The sequence below is a fragment of the Engystomops pustulosus genome, chromosome 2 (assembly GCF_040894005.1).
Source record: "Engystomops pustulosus chromosome 2, aEngPut4.maternal, whole genome shotgun sequence".
Lineage (NCBI taxonomy): Eukaryota > Metazoa > Chordata > Amphibia > Anura > Leptodactylidae > Engystomops > Engystomops pustulosus.
In genome coordinates, this window is record NC_092412.1 from 45,330,168 (window position 1) to 45,350,202 (window position 20,035).

The 20,035-nt window shown below is 44.1% G+C and overlaps 1 protein-coding gene across 1 annotated transcript; it reads left to right on the top strand.

The window, feature by feature from the left end:
* The first annotated feature begins 1,493 nt into the window (after nt 1-1,493).
* EXOSC8 (exosome component 8) lies at nt 1,494-19,890 on the top strand. The gene is made up of 11 exons (XM_072134438.1): nt 1,494-1,704; nt 3,271-3,307; nt 4,046-4,109; nt 6,118-6,191; nt 6,395-6,440; nt 6,760-6,865; nt 7,088-7,133; nt 7,827-7,923; nt 16,785-16,905; nt 17,981-18,087; nt 19,664-19,890. The coding sequence occupies exons 1-11, from the start codon at nt 1,688-1,690 to the stop codon at nt 19,777-19,779; spliced, it is 831 nt and encodes a 276-aa protein (XP_071990539.1). The 5' UTR covers nt 1,494-1,687; the 3' UTR covers nt 19,780-19,890.
* The last annotated feature ends 145 nt before the right edge of the window (nt 19,891-20,035 follow it).

A 20,035-nucleotide genomic window follows, 5' to 3' on the forward strand; every position in this document is an offset into this window, starting at 1 on the left:
ATACCAGTTATAGCCAGTAGGTACTAATGAATGAATATATATGGGTAAAAGGCATATTGTTAAAGGCAGCTTCCTATGGAAACTACATAGATTGCAGTATCAGCTGGCCACACTTCACCTATGTCTTGAGGACATTGGAAGCATATAAAGTTTGTAAGGGACCCTTCCGGTGGGCCATTACATGTAAAACTAGCCATAGGTGACAAAAGACAAAATTCAGGGAACAGGCCAGGACTTGGGGCAAACAAGTTTGAATCAGGGTCAGGTCAAGGGATAGTGTCATGGGTCAAAAACAGAGAATCCTGAAGACAGCAGATCAGAACACCTTTGAAAGGAAAAATACAACCACAATACTCAGGCATAACTACAATTATTTTAATACAAATGATGAATGAATTATACACAAAGGGTCACATGTATCTTACGTTGGTATTAAGTTGGTGCACTGACCTCCTGATAAATCCTGGTGGGCAGCTGTGATGCACTGTAGTAGTAGGGCTGGCAGGAACACCGCTCTGGGGCACTGCATCACCAACCCCTTCCTTCACAACCTTCCCCCTTCCTACCTGGCAAGGAGGTTGTGTAAGGGGGGAAATTTGCCAAATTCCTGTCCATATGACGGTATTTGCATCTATTTCAGGGTGTGTTCACCAAAATTCTGCTGCAAAAGCCCTGATAAATACGTTCAAAAAGCTAACGTTTCATATGTTTTACATGGTTCTTAGATACATGAAAAAGATACAGTAAAAATTCAATTGATAGACATGAGATATAGTAGAGATAGTGACTATTGTAAAAATAGATACCTATAACATAGAAATAGATTAATATATAGACAGTCCCCGACTTAAGGACACCCGACTTATAGACGACCCCTAGTTACAGACAGACCCCTCTGCCCTACTTTAGTCCCAGGTTACAATGATCATCTGTAAGGTGTCTGTAATGAAGACTCAAGCATTTTTCAATATGTCATTTTATTGAGAAATAATGTCTTCTGATAAGTTAGCAGATGTATGGAAACATCTGCAATGTGTTCTTCACTGAAGAACACATTGCCAATGTTTCCGTACATCTGCTAACTTTAGCAGATGTACGGAAACATCGGCAATGTGTTCTTCAGTGAAGAACACATTGCAGATGTTTCAAAACATCTGCTAACTTATCAGAAGACAATTTGCATTGACTCAAGCAGTTCTCGAGCGGGCGAAATACTCATCCGAGCAACGAGTCGTTTAAAGTATGCTAATACTCGAACGAGCATCAAGCTCGAAAGAGTATGCGCACTCATCTCTAATAGTAAAGTTATAGATTTATAGATAGGAGATACACAAACTATTGTACACAGCTTGACAAGTAATAGTTTGACTTTATAAAAACCTACATAATAATGAAGCTTTTACCTTATAATAAATCTTTTTATTAGAAAAGTTACACAACTATCCCTATGTTTTGTTGTACTGTACACAAGTGCAGTTCCGGATGTGTCCGGCAGAGGGAGCAGTGGCGCCCAGGCGGAGGCATGGGCTGTGTGTGGCACATGTGCGGTGACTTCCTGTGTGCGGCGGCTGCGTCCTGTGTACATTACATGTAGCGGGTCCTGTGTGTACACTACTACATGTAACGTGTGTCTGTACATGTGATTGTCTGTGTTACTTCTCAGCGGGCACATGTTAGGAGTGAAGCGATGGCTGCCGGATTCAAGTGAGTGATATATAAGGGACATAGGGTAGTATATAAGGACGCTGGGCACTGTATGGGCACATAGGGTAGTATATAAGGACACTGGGCTCTGTTATGGGCACTTTGGGCAGGATATGGGCACATGGGGAAGTTCAAGGAAATGTCTCCTCTAGTTTGTGCAACCAGGACTTGTCTGCTGTAGTTCTCATATAAATCATTGATGTTTATCCTTAGAAGCCTCATAATCCCATAAACAGACACAAATGTGCAGCCCCTTTGGTTTTCTGGGGTGCTTTAGGTTTTTCTCTCTCTCCCCTCCCCCCCCCAGAGTGTGCACTGTGCCAGTTATTGACCGCAGAGTGCTCCCTGTGGCATCTTGTGGACATTGGCTACAGGTCCTTATATATCAGTGGTGGCGAACCTATGGCACGGTTGCCAGAGGTGGCACTCAGAGCCCTTTCTATGGGCACTCAGAGCCCTTTCTATGGGCACTCAGAGCCCTTTCTATGGGCACTCAGAGCCCTTTCTATGGGCACTCAGGCCATCACCCCAGGACTCAGTTCACCAAACACTGAATCTTCCTGCAGTCCAAGGCAAATTAAAGTAAACCTACCAGTTAGAATGGCAGGGGTAAGCAGTAAGTACCGAGCACCAGCTCAGGGTGAGCTGGTGCCGGTGCTTAGTTTCGTTAGTGTTAATAACCGCTGTATCGCGGTTTTAACACTGTTTAAACTTTAGAGCAGAAGAGGTTTGTACTATTACAAGCACAGTTATTGGCCTCGCTTGAGTGCTCGGCGATCTCCGTCAGCTCCAGAGAGATGAATGGAGAAGAAGGGACATGTGCGGCCGTCTGCACCACTCATCTCGGTGAGCGACGAGGGTTCAACAATGGTACCTGAACCCTCCCCCCCATCACTGAGACCCCCACCATACAGCAAGTTTAGCCCTATCCAGTGCCTAACTTATTTGTTGGGAAAACAGTTGGACCCAACTGATCCAGATTGTTATCCCCTCTCCACATCATGGGGGGGGGGGGGGTAACAGTAATACTTGGTACAACCTCTTTAAAGAGAACCTACCACCACGAATCTACCTATAAAGGTAGATCCTCGTAGCTGCGCGCCCTCGTCCGATATGATGGCGTTCTGCGCATGCGCAGAACGCCGGCTGAGCAGTCCCAGCTCCGAGGCCGGAGTTACTGCGCATGCGCAGTAGCCGGCTTGGCAGACGAGGGCGCGCAGCAACGAGGAGCTGCGCGCCGCACACAACAGGGTAGGAGGAGTAATGTGGCTACCGGGGCGTGGAGTAGCCGCGCTGTGTAGCCTCGTACCCGGCTACTCCACGCCCCAGTAGCCGCATAACTAAATTTACATATTAGGTTAATAAAGTTTCCCAAAAGTTAGCGGGGACGTGAGGATTAGCTCTAAAAAGAGCTATCCTCACGTCCCTTACATCCACCTACCACCCGATCTACCTTTATAGGTAGATTCGTGGTGGTAGGTTCCCTTTAAGTTTGCTACTCTCTTAAAACTTTTTGTGTCCTACAATATACATTTACATTTTTCTCATTGGTTTTGTTTCCAACAGGACAGTGGAGCCGCTGGAATATTACAGGAAGTTTCTAGTAAGTAAAGTGTATTTGCTATTTTCTTGTTATTTACATAACACCAAGATAATCCACAGTGCAGGAATGGGATTTATTACCAGTCTCTCTTCCCCATAAGACTTCAGATATTCAGACAAACTGGGGCTTGTTACAGATTATACCTTTCTTTTGCTTGTCTATAAGTAGATGACACTTGTATGAGTGGGTAGAGATGAGGGGACACCACATTCTTTCTTGGCTGCCTGAAATGGACATATTGACGGATTGTCAGACGATGAGCCAATGTGGCAAATTGATGCCTCCTAGCAAGAAGCCAGCAATGACTATTTACTGGGTGTGTCAATTTGCCGGATTGGCTGTTTAGTCGACACTCCAGCAATATGTCCGGGTCAGGGAGCCAAACGCAAACTTGGGGTCCGCTCATCTCTATCAGTGGGTACAAGTTGCGTAATAGGGTTTAATTGATTAGATTTGGAATGTAGAGTAATGGACTATTGTTAGAATTGTTAGATCTAACAGTCGATCATCAATCTCCAATCAGTCGGGGTTGGCGGTAAGATGTGGGGCTATAAGTTACTTGCTTTGTGTCCTCTGTAAAGAGCCACAGCTGCACTTATTGCTTTGGTGAACATAACAAACTACTTCCAGATCAAGCGCTGGTCATTGTACATGGAAAGATTACCTACCCTCTACTAGAACATTGTGGGAAACTTTATACATAATGTCCTTGTTTCTCTGTATTTTCTTGTCTTACAGAAACAGAATTGTCGACCTGATGGGCGAGAGCTGAGTGAATTCAGGACCACCACGATAAATGTTGGTCAGTTTTCAGAAATTCTTGGCAGGTGCCACCGTATATTGCTTAGGGTCCTGCAGGCTATAGTAAAATACGGAACTGAATGTTCCTATTTCTCTGTTCCAGCGCAGCGCACGTCCACTCGTAAACACATAGAACATTGTGAGAGCTCAATATCATATCAGATTGTAATGGAAAGCCATCCCTCAGATGGCATCTTATGGATAAAAACCCCTCTGGATTTAGGACTGATGACGTTACATACACTGCCCACTGATTTCAATGAAGTTTCCATATTTTTCAGGAAAGAGCGATATTAAAGGACCACTCCAAAGCTAATTAATTGAATAATGATGGTGCGTGGCCTGTAGGGAGGAGCAGGACTCATCTTCATTGTATTCCTGGAACCTGGAGTCCTGCTCATCCCTTCAGACCCTGCACAAGGTGTCATTCAATAAATGAGCCGTGACTGGAGTGTTCCTTTAAAATCTTCTTGTTTCAGCTCCTTGAATTTAATCCCGGAGCTTGCACATTATTTTGGAAACTTTAGGGAGTGAGTGTGTGCTGAGGATCAGTCACATAGGAGATGATGGATATTTACTTGTATACATGAGAATGTGGCTCTTCTGCGGTCACTGTGTATCCGGTGTCTCTTTTCTTTTATTCCTCCATTGAAAACCAAAATACCCCTCCACACGGGAAGGGAAAAAGAGGGCACTAATACAATACACGGTATAAAATATCAAATGCTTTATTATACAGTGGAAAAATATACAAAACGCACTGTATATATTGCAGTGCAAAATAACTTTTGGTATAAAGTGCTAAGTATAAGTAAAGTGCAAGGAGTGACAATTATGTACCAATATATAAAATATAAAATGAAGTGCTATATATCCGTTATTTTGCACTGCAATATATACAGTGCGTTTTGTATATTTTTCCACTGTATCATGCACAATACCATTTATTATATTACATATATGCTAACCTCAAGTAAGTTCTTATATAATGTCACCATAGATACAAGTAATTATAGGTTTTAATCTTCATTTTCTAGATGAATTTATATATCTTTATATGAATTTAACAAATGAACACTTCTTCTCCCAAGCATTATATTCCTCTTTGTAGGTTTTCCTACCCCGTTTTCGTTATCCACCAGATTCCATTGCGCTGTATGGCATCCTGTCTTCTGTATATATGTTCCCATCGTAACCGCGGTCTCTGTGAGACGCGGCACACGTGACCGGACAATCATGCGTCATGGGCCACGTCACGGACCTCGCGAGATTCCGGTCACGTGTCTGGCTGCAGGCATATTCATTGGTCCGCAGATGACTTAAGAGGTGATCCCTGACTGGGAAGACGCCACCCCCAGACAAAGGCTCAGCCCGAGCCGAAACGCGCAATCATAACGCAATCATAACGCAATCATAAACAATAGGTAAGAACTGATTTCAGGGTCCCTGGCATGTAAGATTACAATCTAGGGGCCAGTTGCTCACTGTGTGCATTTGCACGGACCACGAACAAACCCTACAGGAACCATTCCTGCTGGCTACCAGCTGCCACATTTTACACATATAGACAACAGCCCCACTTTGCCTGGTGTAAGACTGCCCTTTTCTGTTTCTGTACTCCACCACCCTGTACTGTACTGTATCCTGTGGATATCCTCCACGGTGAGGCCACATTTGTTATTTCTATGGTTTTTTAATTGAGTTTTTTTAACTGCATTATGTATTTGCATAATAATAAAGCATTTGATATTTTATACCGTGTATTGTATTAGTGCCCTCTTTTTCCCTTCCCGTGTGGAGGGGTATTTTGGTTTTCAGTTGAATAGTATTGTGGCACTGTTTAGGTGCGACATTGTGAAGTGGGGGGCCCAATTACAATAATACTACAAGCTAAATCCACCACACATGTGGACTGACTAGGCTTCCCTCCATACCTGATCCTATCCGTTAGACTGTACTGATTTTATTCCTCCATATAAAGGGCTGACATATATTTGTTCTTATTACAGGGTCCATTACCACAGCAGATGGTTCAGCTCTTGTGAAGCTTGGGAACTGCACAGTAATGTGCGGCATTAAAGCGGTAAGTCCTATGAAGTGCGGCTGAGGGAGTGCTGTCTCCTCAGAGACCTGCCCGAGATGGCAGGAAGGGAGGGTACAGTCATTTCTAGCTCTTAACTTCTTACTGATCTTCTTAAGAAGTGGCTTTTTTATTACCACTTTTTAACAATCATTAATTGGTTTTTTTATTACCACTTTTAAAAAATAAATTTGGTTTTGTTTCAGGAATTTACAAATCCTCCAATAGACGCTCCCAATAAAGGTTATATCGGTCAGTAAGTGCTGTTCTTGTGAACTTCTGAATTCCAGATTTTGATTAGAAATAGAATGAATTCAGTATTATTAATAATCATGCTGGTGGTATATATTATTTATTTTCGAGGTTGATACACTTTACCCACTGGCGTACACATAACATCCATCAATATTTTAACTTTACACACACGTAAGCCACATATGTATACACATTACACACCTATGCACTATGCAGACACATACACAATTCTTGCGCTCACATCCTCTGAAGTATTGAGGGGGTTATGGGTGGTAAAAAATTAATGGACTTTTAATGAATAAAGTTTTATTTTTAGTACCTAACGTGGATCTCACACCGTTGTGTTCTTCGCGGTTTCGTCCTGGACCACCAGGAGAAGAAGCGCAGGTCGCCAGTCAGTTCATAGCCGATGTGATTGATAAGTAAGACAGAATCCATTTCACTCCATTTACACTATGTATCCACTCATATGTATGTATATGTGCACATAAATAAGAAGTCCACCTCTCCTAATGCCCAGAATAGAGGGGCTGCGGTATGTTTATATTCTCCCAAACAACCGCACTCCCCAATATCCAAGTCAGATCACAGCATCACCCTGGTGCCACAAATAATCACCAAAGTTGACCATGTTTTATGTTTAGTTCGCAGATAATACAGAAAGAAGATCTGTGCATTGCAAAGGGCAAAGTATGAACCTTCCCTTCTAGTCTTTGTATACTCTCTGTACTATATATGTTGTCTGTACCTTCCGGCTGATATTAGCATTTTTTTTTTCTCATCCAATTTACGTCATTCTGGATTTTATTATTCTCAGATACTGATAATCTATAATCTATGAGTGATTTGTGAAAAACGGATCTGACTACGACCAATAGATTGGTAGTGTGGTCATATAAATTAAGGCTGTGGGTACTGATCCATTGAAAAGTATAGCATTTAATGCAGCCACTCTAAAAACCCACGACGCAAGGCTGATTTTCGTGTGTGTCTGCCTTAGTCTATATTCACACAACCGTTAGTGTGAATGAAGCCTTAGGGTACATTCACACAGCTGTCGGGGAGGGGGGGTGTATATGCGGCCGCAGATACAGCAAGGGGCATCTCCTCATTGTTTGTCAGTCTGCAGCATTTTCTGTATGAAACAGTCATTGTACTAGAAATCCTATTATAGGGGATCATTTTCTACTTATCTGTTCTATTTTCGGATAGGGGATAAGTGGTGCTTGATATGGAGGGGGCATGGCTAAAGGGGGTTGTCCAGCTACATAATGTGAATGTAATGTTGGTCAGTGGGGCCGCTGACATGCAGATAATTAGTATAGCCATATAGTATGCAGTAGGGTCCAGGTCACCTGATATTTTTCTGTGTTTCTCTTGTAGCTGGCTTGGGTTTTGTATTGTGACCTCATATGTCTGGATTACGATGGTAACCTCCTGGACGCCTGCGTAATAGCATTGGTAGCTGCTTTAAGAAATGGTAAGTCCTTGAAGTATCACTAGTCACAGATTATGTATAAAAAAATTATATAAGGCAATTTACACATAGATATAATCTACATGAAAGTCAAGTATTGGGTATTTCTAATCACTGGTCCCGCACTGCATTCTCTGCTTGTTCAGTGTCTGTACAGGACCTGCACTGATGTTCTGCATTGTAATAGTGAAAATTATGAAATAGCAGAAAAAAATGTGCAGCAGCCAATATCTCTTTTGTTCTGCTATTATAAAATAAGGCAAACTTCAATTGTAGGGAGTGGGGAATAGAGACGGGAGAAGTGGCAGTAAAATATAACTTTTATTGAATCTGATTAAAATATATGTCTCATGGATATAAGAATAACATCTAAACAGATAGGGGAAAGTTCTAGGGGTAGCGTCCTCTACCATGCATAAAAGGAACCCCTAGGATTTGATTTGCATGGGTTCCCTTAAATTGAGGGGTTCGTTAGAGGGTAAGGTTATTATTGTTTTATTAAAGCCTATTATTAATAGTTTCACCTCGTGTTATATAAACTACATCTGTATAGATAGTTTGTTTGCCCTTTATTTATAGGTACCCTAAGGCCGTTTCGCCGCCATGATGCAGCTTCATCTGGTGGGGGACCCACCAGGGCAAATAAAGGGCAAACAAACTATTGTGACACGCAACATTGTTACATTTAAAGCTCATCACAAAATAAAGGGCTCACTGTGCAGATACAGATAGACGCAAGGCTGTAGTTTATATAACACGAGGTGAAACTATTAATAATAGGCTTTAATAAAACAATAATAACCTTACCCTCTAAGGAACCCCTCATTTTAAAGGAACCCATGCAAATCAAATCCTAGGGGTCCCTTTTATGCATGGTAGGGGACGCTACCCCTAGAACTTTCCCTATCTGTTTAGATTTTATTCTTATATCCATGAGACATATTTTAATCAGATTCAATAAAAGTTATATTTTACTGCCACTTCTCCCGTCTCTCTTCCCCTCTCCCTACAATTGAAATTTATCGAACCTTGGTGGTGTACACATGGCAGGAGAAAAATAAAGACAACATAAAACTTACTAAAATATATATTCTTCTGACCCAATCCGTAATCCGTTAAAATAAGGCAACCTTCTTACATTGAAGTCAATGGGGAACAGAAGGTGAACGGAGGCTTTCTGTTATGGAAACCCCAGACACAAGTGTGAATTGAGCCTAAGGCCTCATGCACACAACCGCATGTTTTGACATGTTCTGTATATATAGTTGTATTTTGGCTGTCAATACAGCATGTTTTTCACCTGTATGGCACCGTATCTGTATAAAATATAGGCAAATGATGGCTGGCTGACAGAATGCACCTCCCACTGGTTCTGGTCTTCCTGGATACTGCACATATATACAGCAGCATACGGTGTACAAATGTAGTCATCACATATGCAATCTACACTCACCGGCCACTTTATTAGGTACACCTGTCCAACTGCTCGTTAACACTTAATTTCTAATCGGCCAATCACATGTAGGCATGTAGACATGGTCAAGACAATCTCCTGCAGTTCAAACCGAGCATCAGTATCGGGAAGAAAGGTGATTTGAGGCCTTTGAACGTGGCATGGTTGTTGGTGCCAGAAGGGCTGGTCTGAGTATTTCAGAAACTACTGGGATTTTCTCGCACAACCATCTCTAGGGTTTACAGAGAATGGTCCGAAAAAGAAAAAACATCCAGTGAGCGTCAGTTCTGTGGGCGGAAATGCCTTGTTGATGCCAGAGGTCAGAGGAGAATGGGCAGACTGGTTCGAGCTGATAGAAAGGCAACAGTGACTCAAATCGCCACCCGTTACAACCAAGGTAGGCAGAAGAGCATCTCTGAACGCACAGTACGTCGAACTTTGAGGCACATGGGCTACAGCAGCAGAAGACCACACCGGGTGCCACTCCTTTCAGCTAAGAAAAGGAAACTGAGGCTACAATTTGCACAAGCTCATCGAATTTGGACAGTAGAAGATTGGAAAAACGTTGCCTGGTCTGATGAGTCTCGATTTCTGCTGCGACATTCGGATGGTAGGGTCAGAATTTGGCGTCAACAACATGAAAGCATGGATCCATCCATCAACGGTTCAGGCTGGTGGTGGTGGTGTCATGGTGTGGGGAATATTTTCTTGGCACTCTTTGGGACCCTTGGTACCAATTGAGCATCGTTACAACGCCACAGCCTACCTGAGTATTGTCGCTGACCATGTCCATCCCTTTATGACCACAATGTACCCAACATCTGATGGCTACTTTCAGCAGGATAATGCGCCATGTCATAAAGCTGGAATCATCTCAGACTGGTTTCTTGAACATGACAATGAGGTCACTGGACTCAAATGGCCTCCACAGTCACCAGATCTCAATCCAATAGAGCATCTTTGGGATGTGGTGGAACGGGAGATTCGCATCATGGATGTGCAGCCGACAAATCTGCGGCAACTGTGTGATGCCATCATGTCAATATGGACCAAAATCTCTGAGGAATGCTTCCAGCACCTTGTTGAATCTATGCCACGAAGAATTGAGGCAGTTCTGAAGGCAAAAGGGGGTCCAACCCGTTACTAGCATGGTGTACCTAATAAAGTGGTCGGTGAGTGTATATTTTATACATTCCCATAGACTTCTATGGGGCATACGGAACAAAAAATACATGAGAAAATCGGACGTGGTGCACAACATGGCCTTTAAAATGAATGGGGCCATATATAAAGCCATTTTCATACGTTTGTACTCATGAGGCTATAGACAGCAAAACATCCCCAACGTTCTCCACAACAATGGAAAAAAAAAGATGACTGCACAAAAATGTCATCAGTTTTTTTGTTTTGTTGACCCATAGACTTCTATTGTTATCTGTGATCTACAAACATGGTAAAAATAGGACTGGTTCTAAAATTGCGATGAAAAACAGAAATGTGAAAAAACGCATAGAAAAAAAAATGGGCAGTATTCTATCCTTGAAAATCACTGATGGCATTGTGAGAAAAACACAGATTTCCCCCTCTCACCACGACAGCACCCAACCAGAGAGAGGGATCCGCCCCCAGGGACAGGAAACCCAGACTTCAAATTCTGCGGTACGCCCCATCTCCTTCAGTGGTTTCCTGTCCCTGACGGGGGATCCAGTGAGTCTCGGTGAGGCTCAGGAGTCGCGGTGAAAGGGGGGAATGGGAGTCCCAGGTACCCCCAGGTGGCTGCACAGGTCCCCCGCCGAGGCTTACCGGAGGGTGGTCACTCGGCGGCGGTGGAGAGGTGAATGCTGCGAGGTGCAGCGCAGTCTGTGGGTGCGGGCGGACTCCGGCACGCCTCCGATCCGGAGTGGAGACGTGTGTGTGGAAGGGCGGCTGAGCGCTGGCCTCTTCCTCTGCGATGGTCTTCCCCAAAATGGCGCCGACTCCACTTCCGGTGAGGACCGGAAGTGACGCGCCGCCCAGCGTCCACATGGGAGATGACGTCAGACGCGGTAATTTTAAAAGGAGATCCCACACAGGAGTCCTGTGTGTTGTTTCTAGCACCCACAGCCAGCCACAGGAGTTGCTCCAGTCGTGGATGAAACAGGAGCTGTATCCTCACCACTGAATAAGATGAGTTCTAATGAAGGTGGTAGAGAGTCGGTGGACACCGCTACGGTAAAGTTTGAGTAGGGGGATAGTCCGCTGATTGGTGAGTGTGGCCTTACCATGCCTTTAAACTGGTTCTGATGATGTCTTATGTGATTCTTATTTTAGAGGGAAGAATCTCGTAAGGGGAAAGCCACTGTAAAGTCTAAGCATCATGCATGTAGAATCTGTGGAGATAATCTGCCTGACTCTTATTTAAAACCTAACTGTGACCAGTGTGTTCAGCGCCTGTTAGCACAAGAGCAGTCGACCTTGTTTGAATCCATGCGTATGCTAATCCAGCAGGAAGTACGTAGTTCTGTGCAAGAAATAAGGAGATCCCTCAGGTCAGAGAATTCCCCAGGCACTTCCAGGCAACTTGAAGATTCTGGCCCTAGTTCGGGAGAATCATCTGAGTCGGAGGAGGACAGGTCAGGCAGACCCCTGTTTCCTATAGAGGATATTGATCATCTAGTAAAATTAGTAAGATCAACTATGGAGTTAGAAGATGAAAAAGAAGAACGCTCTGTAACAGACGTTATGTTCCAGGGTCTAGGAGAAAAGAAGAGAAAGGTTTTTCCTATCCATGAGAATATTTCCTCCCTTATCCAGGCAGAATGGCGCAAGGCAGACAAGAAGGTTTTTATCCCTAGAGCTATGAAGCGGAAGTATCCCTTTCCTGAGAAGGAGACAGAGATTTGGGACAAGGCGCCAAAAGTAGATGTTGCCGTGTCTAAAGTGTCTAGAAAGAGTGCGCTTCCAGTTGAGGATTCAGGTGTGCTTAAAGATCCTATGGATAAGAAGGCAGATGGCTTCTTAAGGCGTTCCTGGGAGGCAGCAGCGGGCGCATTCAAACCCAATGTCGCGGCTACATGCGTTTCTAGGTCTCTTTTTGTTTGGCTTTCCCAGCTGGAGGAGAAGATTAAGGCTGGTGCATCCAGGTCACATCTCATCTCGGAGGTTACCACTGCACAGAAGGCCTCTGCCTTCTTAGCCGATGCCTCGGTGGACGCCTTAAGGTTATCGGCAAGATCGGTAGCCTTATCTAATTCTGCCAGAAGGGCCTTATGGCTGAAGAACTGGACAGGTGACCTCCCATCTAAAAGTCATCTATGTAGTATTCCCTGTGAAGGGGAATTCTTGTTTGGGTCTGCACTAGACAACATCTTGGAAAAGGCAGCTGACAGGAAGAGAGGTTTTCCTAGTACAAGGCCTCAAGAGAGGAAGTTTTTTCGCCCCTCACGGCGATTTAGATCTCCTCAGAGATCCGGAGACAAGAAGGAGGGGTGGCGACCCTCTAGGAGGTCTAAGGGATTCATGTTTTCCCGGCCTCAGGATTCCAGTAAACGTCCCGGTCAGCAATGACGCCAGGGGTCCTGTGGGGGGAAGGCTCTCCCTGTTCAAGGCGGAGTGGAGCAAGATTTCAGGGAGCAAGTGGATTTTGGGGATCATACAAGATGGCCTAAAATTACCTTTTCTATCCCCTCCCCCACAGCGTTTCAAGATAACCTCAGTGGCCGGAAGAGCAGAAAGACAGGCTCTAGAGACCGAAGTAAGATCCCTATTGGAAAAGGAGGTGCTACGGCAGGTGCCACTGCAGGATCGAGGGACAGGATTTTATTCAACCCTGTTCCTTATAAAGAAACCGGACGGAACATTCCGGACCATTATAAATTTAAAACCACTAAACTGCTACCTAAAAGTGGAAAAGTTCAAGATGGAATCGATAAGGTCAACCGTAAACCTGCTCTTTCAGGATTGTTTTATGGCTTCCATAGACTTAGCGGATGCTTATTACCACGTCCCTATTCATCCGGACAGTCAGAGATTCCTGAGAGTGGCGGTGAGGATGGACGGCAAGATAGAGCACTTCCAATTCAGAGCTCTGCCCTTTGGAGTGGCGATAGCACCGAGAGTTTTCACAAAACTAATATCGGAGGTGGGAGCCTACATACGGAAATATCAGGGCACCTTTGTGCCATATCTGGACGACTTCCTGCTGATAGCAGGTTCGGCAGAAGAGTTGCAGATCTTAATAAAGGTGGTGATGAAGATCCTACATCGCCTGGGCTGGATGGTAAATCTGAAGAAGTCCTCCCTCACTCCGGCCAGATCAAAGATATTTCTCGGCATCACATTAGATTCCACTCAGCAGAGATCTTTCCTTCCTCAGGACAAGGTGGTGAAGATAGTAGCCTCGGTGGAGAGGCTGTACAGACAGCCATCCCCTACCATAAGGGACATTATGAGGACTCTGGGTCTCTTTACAGCGGCAATCCCAGCGGTGTCTTGGGCGATGTATCACGCAAGGCCCTTACAGCTCTTCATGTTGGAGAACTGGAGGGGGGACCAGTCCTCCTTGGACCAGAGGATTACACTTCCTCAACAGATCCTGGATTCCCTGAGATGGTGGCTAAGAGAGGAGAACCTCCAGGCAGGCCGGCCTTGGAGAGAGGAGAACCCTCTATCCATGATTACGGATGCAAGCTCTACGGGTTGGGGAGCCCAGGTCAGGGGCCTCTTATTCCAGGGATCATGGAACGAAGAATCCAGGAAAAAGTCCTCAAATCACAGAGAACTAGAGGCCATCCTGCAGGCGATCAGACAAGCTCTGCCGATGATTCGGGGGACAGACCTGAAGATTGCCTCGGACAATGTCACAGCGGTGGCGTTCGTGAATCGCCAGGGAGGTACCCGAAGCGGGTCCTTAATGAACCTCTCGCATCAGATTCTAGAACTAGCGGAAGCCAATCTAAGATCAATATCGGCGGTTCATATAAGGGGCAAGGACAACCTGCAGGCAGACTTCCTAAGCCGTCATCTCTTACGTCAAGGAGAATGGTCCCTGAATCGGAGGGTATTCTCCAAGATAACCAGGCTTTGGGGTCAACCAGAAGTGGATTTATTCGCCACAAGAAAGAACAGACAGGTCAGGCTCTTCTGCTCCCTAGACCCGAGAGACCGATCTTTAAGTCTGGATGCCTTCTCAATCAGGTGGAACTTCAGCCTAGCATATGCATTTCCACCCCTGTCTATTCTTCCAAGGGTTCTGAAGAAGATACGGCAAGACCAAGCCAGAGTTATTCTTATAGCCCCCTTCTGGCCCAGGAGGGCATGGTTCTCAGTATTGAGAGAGCTATCGATATCAGACCCTTGGATCCTCCCAGAGAGTCACGATCTCCTCTCCCAGGGCCCAGTATTCCACCCGCAGATTACGAACCTCCATCTGACGGCCTGGAATTTGAGAGGCGCATCTTGAGGGAAAAAGGCCTCTCGGACAAGGTAATTACAACCCTGCAGAAGAGTAGAAAAGTAGTTACCTCTAAAATCTATTTCAGGGTCTGGAGAGTATTCTCAGATTTTTGTTCCCCAGATAAAATAGACTTAGCTCATCCAAATATAGCTAAGATATTAGATTTCCTGCAAGCAGGATTAGATAAGGGCCTAAAACCTGCCACCCTTAAAGTTCAGATCTCTCCCCTTAGCTCCCTGTTTGAGTCTCCTTTAGCCTCTCATCCCTGGATATCTCGGTTCATAAAAGCGGCATCTCGTATGACCCCCTTTAGGAGATGTACGGTGCCCCCCTGGGACCTCACTCTGGTATTAAATTATCTGATAAGAGATCCTTTTGAGCCCCTGGAGTCTTGTTCACTAAAATGGCTGACCATTAAAGTTGTATTTTTGGTAGCTATCACTTCAGCCCGTAGGGTTGGAGAGATATCGTCTCTGTCATGTAGAGCGCCTTTTCTCAAGATCTTGGATGACAGAGTAGTTCTGATGACAGACCCGGCCTTTTTACCAAAGGTAGTCTCTAGATTCCATAGATCCCAGGAGATCAGGCTCCCATCCTTCTGTAGTAACCCTTCTACGGATAGGGAGAGAGAGTTTAACAAGTTGGATGTTAAGAGGGCCATTGAGCTTTATTTGGATAGGACTAGAGATTGGAGAAAATCTGATAGTCTTTTTGTTCTTTTTGGTGGCAAGAATAGGGGGCAGAAGGCCTCAGCGGTAGTTATAGCTAGATGGATTAGGCAAGCCATTAGCTCCGCTTATTTAGCAGCCGGTCAGCCGATACCAGAAGGTCTAAAAGCCCATTCCACTAGAGCAGTTTCTTCCTCATGGGCAGAATTTAGAGAGGTGTCGGTTAATCAGATTTGTCAGGCTGCCACCTGGTCTTCTCCACATACTTTCTATAGGCACTATAGGCTAAATGTAGCAGGTGCACAGGAACTTTCCTTTGGGCGAAGGGTTCTTTCTTCAGTTATCCCTCCCTAAGGATTTCATCTATGTTATTCTCTCTGGTTGGGTGCTGTCGTGGTGAGAGGGGGAAACCGGTAATTACTCACCGGTAATTGTGTTTCCTTGAACCACGACAGCACCCTGGTTATTCCCTCCCTTGTAAATTCTTTTTCACACTTGGGTGTTCAGTGTTATGTGTGTGTCACAGAGGTGTGAGATTCTCTCATTGAAAGTGATACTGAATGACACGGTGGTCAGAATTAATCAAGAACATTAAGTCCCATACAGTCTCTGTAATCCACTGAAGGAGATGGGGCGTACCGCAGAATTTGAAGTCTGGGTTTCCTGTCCCTGGGGGCGGATCCCTCTCTCTGGTTGGGTGCTGTCGTGGTTCAAGGAAACACAATTACCGGTGAGTAATTACCGGTTTTTGAATAAGCCCCTAGGCCCCTTTCACACAAACAGGATTTCTCCAGTCCTATATTTCCCCTATATTATTTTACATCTTGCTCATAGTAAGATACGGTGGACAATACAACCATGTAAATGTATGGCCGTATTGTCTGTTGTATTGAATTTACATGCTACATGTATAAAAAGGGTATGGTATATGTAGCATACAGCCTTTTTTGTACGTTTGTGTGAAATGGGCCTTTTAGACAGACTAAAATTAGGCATTTAATGTGGACCAAAGAGATGTGTAGTCATTGATCCTTCCTCCCAATGCAACTCATGACTATGATTTACAATTTTTTAAAATTTCCTTAAATATAATATATGCACCTACGTAGTGTCCACAATTACCCTGCTATATGAACGCTGCCCTTCCACCACTTCTACTACTACCACCACTTCTACTACTACCACCACCTCTACTACTACTACTTCTTGCCTTTCCCTTCTTCCATGCTGCATACTGCACCTTTTCTATAAGATACACATGAACAGCCACCGTCTTATTACTGACTGCCGTCGGTCTCTCCTCACACAGTGCGATTGCCGTCTGTTCAAATAAGTGAAGATACGGGTTTGGCGCAGGTCCAGTTATCCTCTAAAAGCCCTCTGAACATCCTGAAAAGCCCTGTGTCCACATCGTTTGCTGTATTTGATGAGTAAGTAACCTTTTACCCTTTCATGACATTAGTGGAGGGTTGTACAGAGGCCATTGATTCAATTCACCCTCTTTTTTTTTAACTCTAGATCACCAGTCAGTCCATACTAGTGCAATGTAGGACAAGACCGTTATGTAGAAGGCAATGGGCTCTACCAGGGGTTGTCAGAGTTTTGGCGCAGTGTATGGAGCTAGAATACAGCTCTACAGTATTTGTTCTATTGCAGCCTATCTTCCATGAGTTGTACTAGTGGTATGGGGCTTTTAATAGGGTACGTGAGTGGACTAGCAAAGAATAATTCCCAATTGTTGCCTCTCCATTGCTTACTTGCAAGAGTGATCTATATGATTGAAACCGTAGTCTGTATATTTTGGTTGAATGCCTGTCTGCTTCCACCGACAAGATGCAGTCACCAGGGTGCAGTGCCCCATGCAGGGTGCAGTCACCCAAATGTGGGCTGATCATTGGTGATTTACATGGAGCAGTTAGCAGAATCCACTTGCACGATGTAGCCCATATTTGGTTCTATTGGGGACGCTTAGAAGCTTTTATGGAAACTCGGGCTGATTAAGGATTTTTTGCACCAGAAACTTTCTACTGGACAGAGCTGAAAGCAGAAAACTTCATTCACTATAGATCCTGTTCACTTGAACCCCAATCGTTCACATACTGATTATCTATAGGAAAGCTTGAAATGCAGGGGCCAGAGATCCCCTTAGGTTGACCTTTATGTTCTCATTGCTATATATTGTATTTTTGGACGAAGACTCTCCTAACTTTAAACTTGCCCCAGATTTAGTCAAATACAGCTCTGAAGCCACAATAAATGGCTTCAAACAACCACTAATCATGAATGGGGCAAATTTCACCCAACCACTAAAAAAAGCCAAAATTTAGGAGGGGTATTTAAACTTATGAGCACAACTGTATCTAGAGAAGCTGGTGAAATGTATGTATTTATGTGTATAGATAGATACATATTTAATACATATTTGTTGCCTATTTTTTAAAGTTTTGCATTGATGTTACTAATGTAATTACCATTATGGCGCTGTCTTGTTTCTTTCATTTACAGCACATACATAATTGTGGACCCAACAGATGAAGAAGAAACCTTAGCTACAGGACTTCTGAGCATCGTAACAGATGAAGATGGAAAGTTATGTACTATGCGGAAACCAGGTAATGCAAAGGGTGGCAAACCTTCATCAATAAGTCCCAGTTCACATCTACGTTAGGTTTTCAGTTATTTGCATCAGTTATTAGGAGCAGAAACCATGATTGGTGGAAGACATAGGACAGGTGCAAATCTTCCCCTCATACCTTATCTCTGTATAGTCACTGGAAAGACTTGTACCTGTTCTCTGGGGTCGACCACTCCTGGTATTGGCCCAAAATGAGTGAACACAATAACTTGAATTGCCCTGTCTGGGTCATTCGTCAACAACGGGAATTGGCTCTCCTCACCAGAGGTGTCGCCGCTGATGACATCATCAGTGGCGACACTGCCGCATCATACTCGGCAATTCGGTTTATACACGAGTATATACGGTAGATAAAATACAGAAAATCCCTTCATATAGACACACAATAGATAAAATACAATTGGAAAATAAAGATGTTTTAGTCCGTTTTTAATTAATTGTGAATGTAAACAACGTCAGAGGGAAGTCCCTTATTTCTGTGTAATGCAGGGACTTACGGCACTTCCATGTGCAAGAGCCTTAATTCTGACTTTCTGCACATTTTCTCTGGTGATTCCTTAATTAAAACAGAACTAGAAGGGGTTGAGAACATCTACAATCGATTGTGTCCGTGTGAAAATGAATATGTGTTGGGGCACATTTACTTACCCAGTCCTGTCGCGTTCCCCGATCCGGACGGTCCGACGAGGATGAAGTCCGGCGCGATTCACCAAGATTGTGTACCCGATATCCTGCATGTGTTTCTTCCCAGCTCAGGTCCGCCGGAGTTCACCTTCTTCTTCCCGGTGTATGTGAGTGCATGTCTTGCGACACAATTTGCAATGTTAAATCCCCCGATTTGTGTCGCGTGAAAGCCAGCATGATGTGGCAAAATCCGATCGCATGCGCCAAAAATCCCTGTTAAATGCGGCGCAACTCGGAAATCGTTGGGAAACCTGACGAAATGCGCTCCACGGACCCTTGGTAAATGAGCCCCATTGTGTTTACCTCACCTTTCAACAAACGTTGCAGGATTCACTTGTCTTTTGTGTGTACAGCAGGAGTTACACTATTCTGACGCCACATTAGGCTTCTGTCCATATCAGATAAGATATACTACAAAGTTTCAGTTTGTATGATTCATTTATACAAAGTTTTAGTTGAAAGGTTGATCAAAACATGGAGATTTCTGTTATGGAGAAGATTTTTAGCACAATCAATGTTGAATTAAAAAATAATGCATGTCCTGTGTTGAGTCTGAGAATCCTGGTGTGTGCCCAAAACTTGCTGCATTATATAATACAGCTCACTCCAGCCCTGCGGACGCTACGTTGCAGTTGTGGTGATGAGGCCATGGGTAATACACACATCTGTTCTAATTGCCCAAGGCAACCTATCAGAGCTCAGTTTACATTTTCCCACAGCTGTTTATAAAATGAAAGCTGAGCTCTGATTGGTTTCCATGGGCAACTAGAACAGTTTTACCTTGGACACTTTTGATAAATCTCCCCCAGTGCGTTGGATATGTTGTGTGATGAGTGGATGATACATGACTGTATTTTCTCATTGCTCAGGCGGCAGCGCTCTGTCTCCGGAAAGGCTTCAGGACTGCATCAGTCGTGCGGTTTCCAGACATAAAGAAGTGCAGACTCTACTGGATGAAGTTCTGCTCAGCGTCAAGACACAATAAAATAGACTTTAGTTTTTTTTTGTTTTTTTTTCCAGAAATGACCATGTAAAAAGTTGTATTTGTTAGCCGGAGAGGTTTTGTACTGAATAAAGCGAATCCTTTGTACATTCATTATTTGAAGGTGGGGGTTACAGCTATGTTATAATGCACCTAAGAAAACATCTAAAAACTTCCTCCTCTATCAAGTCTCTTCCATCACTTTTTTTTCCACCTAATCCAAAGTTCTTTGAGGTTATCTTTTCCTAAGCCAAGTTTT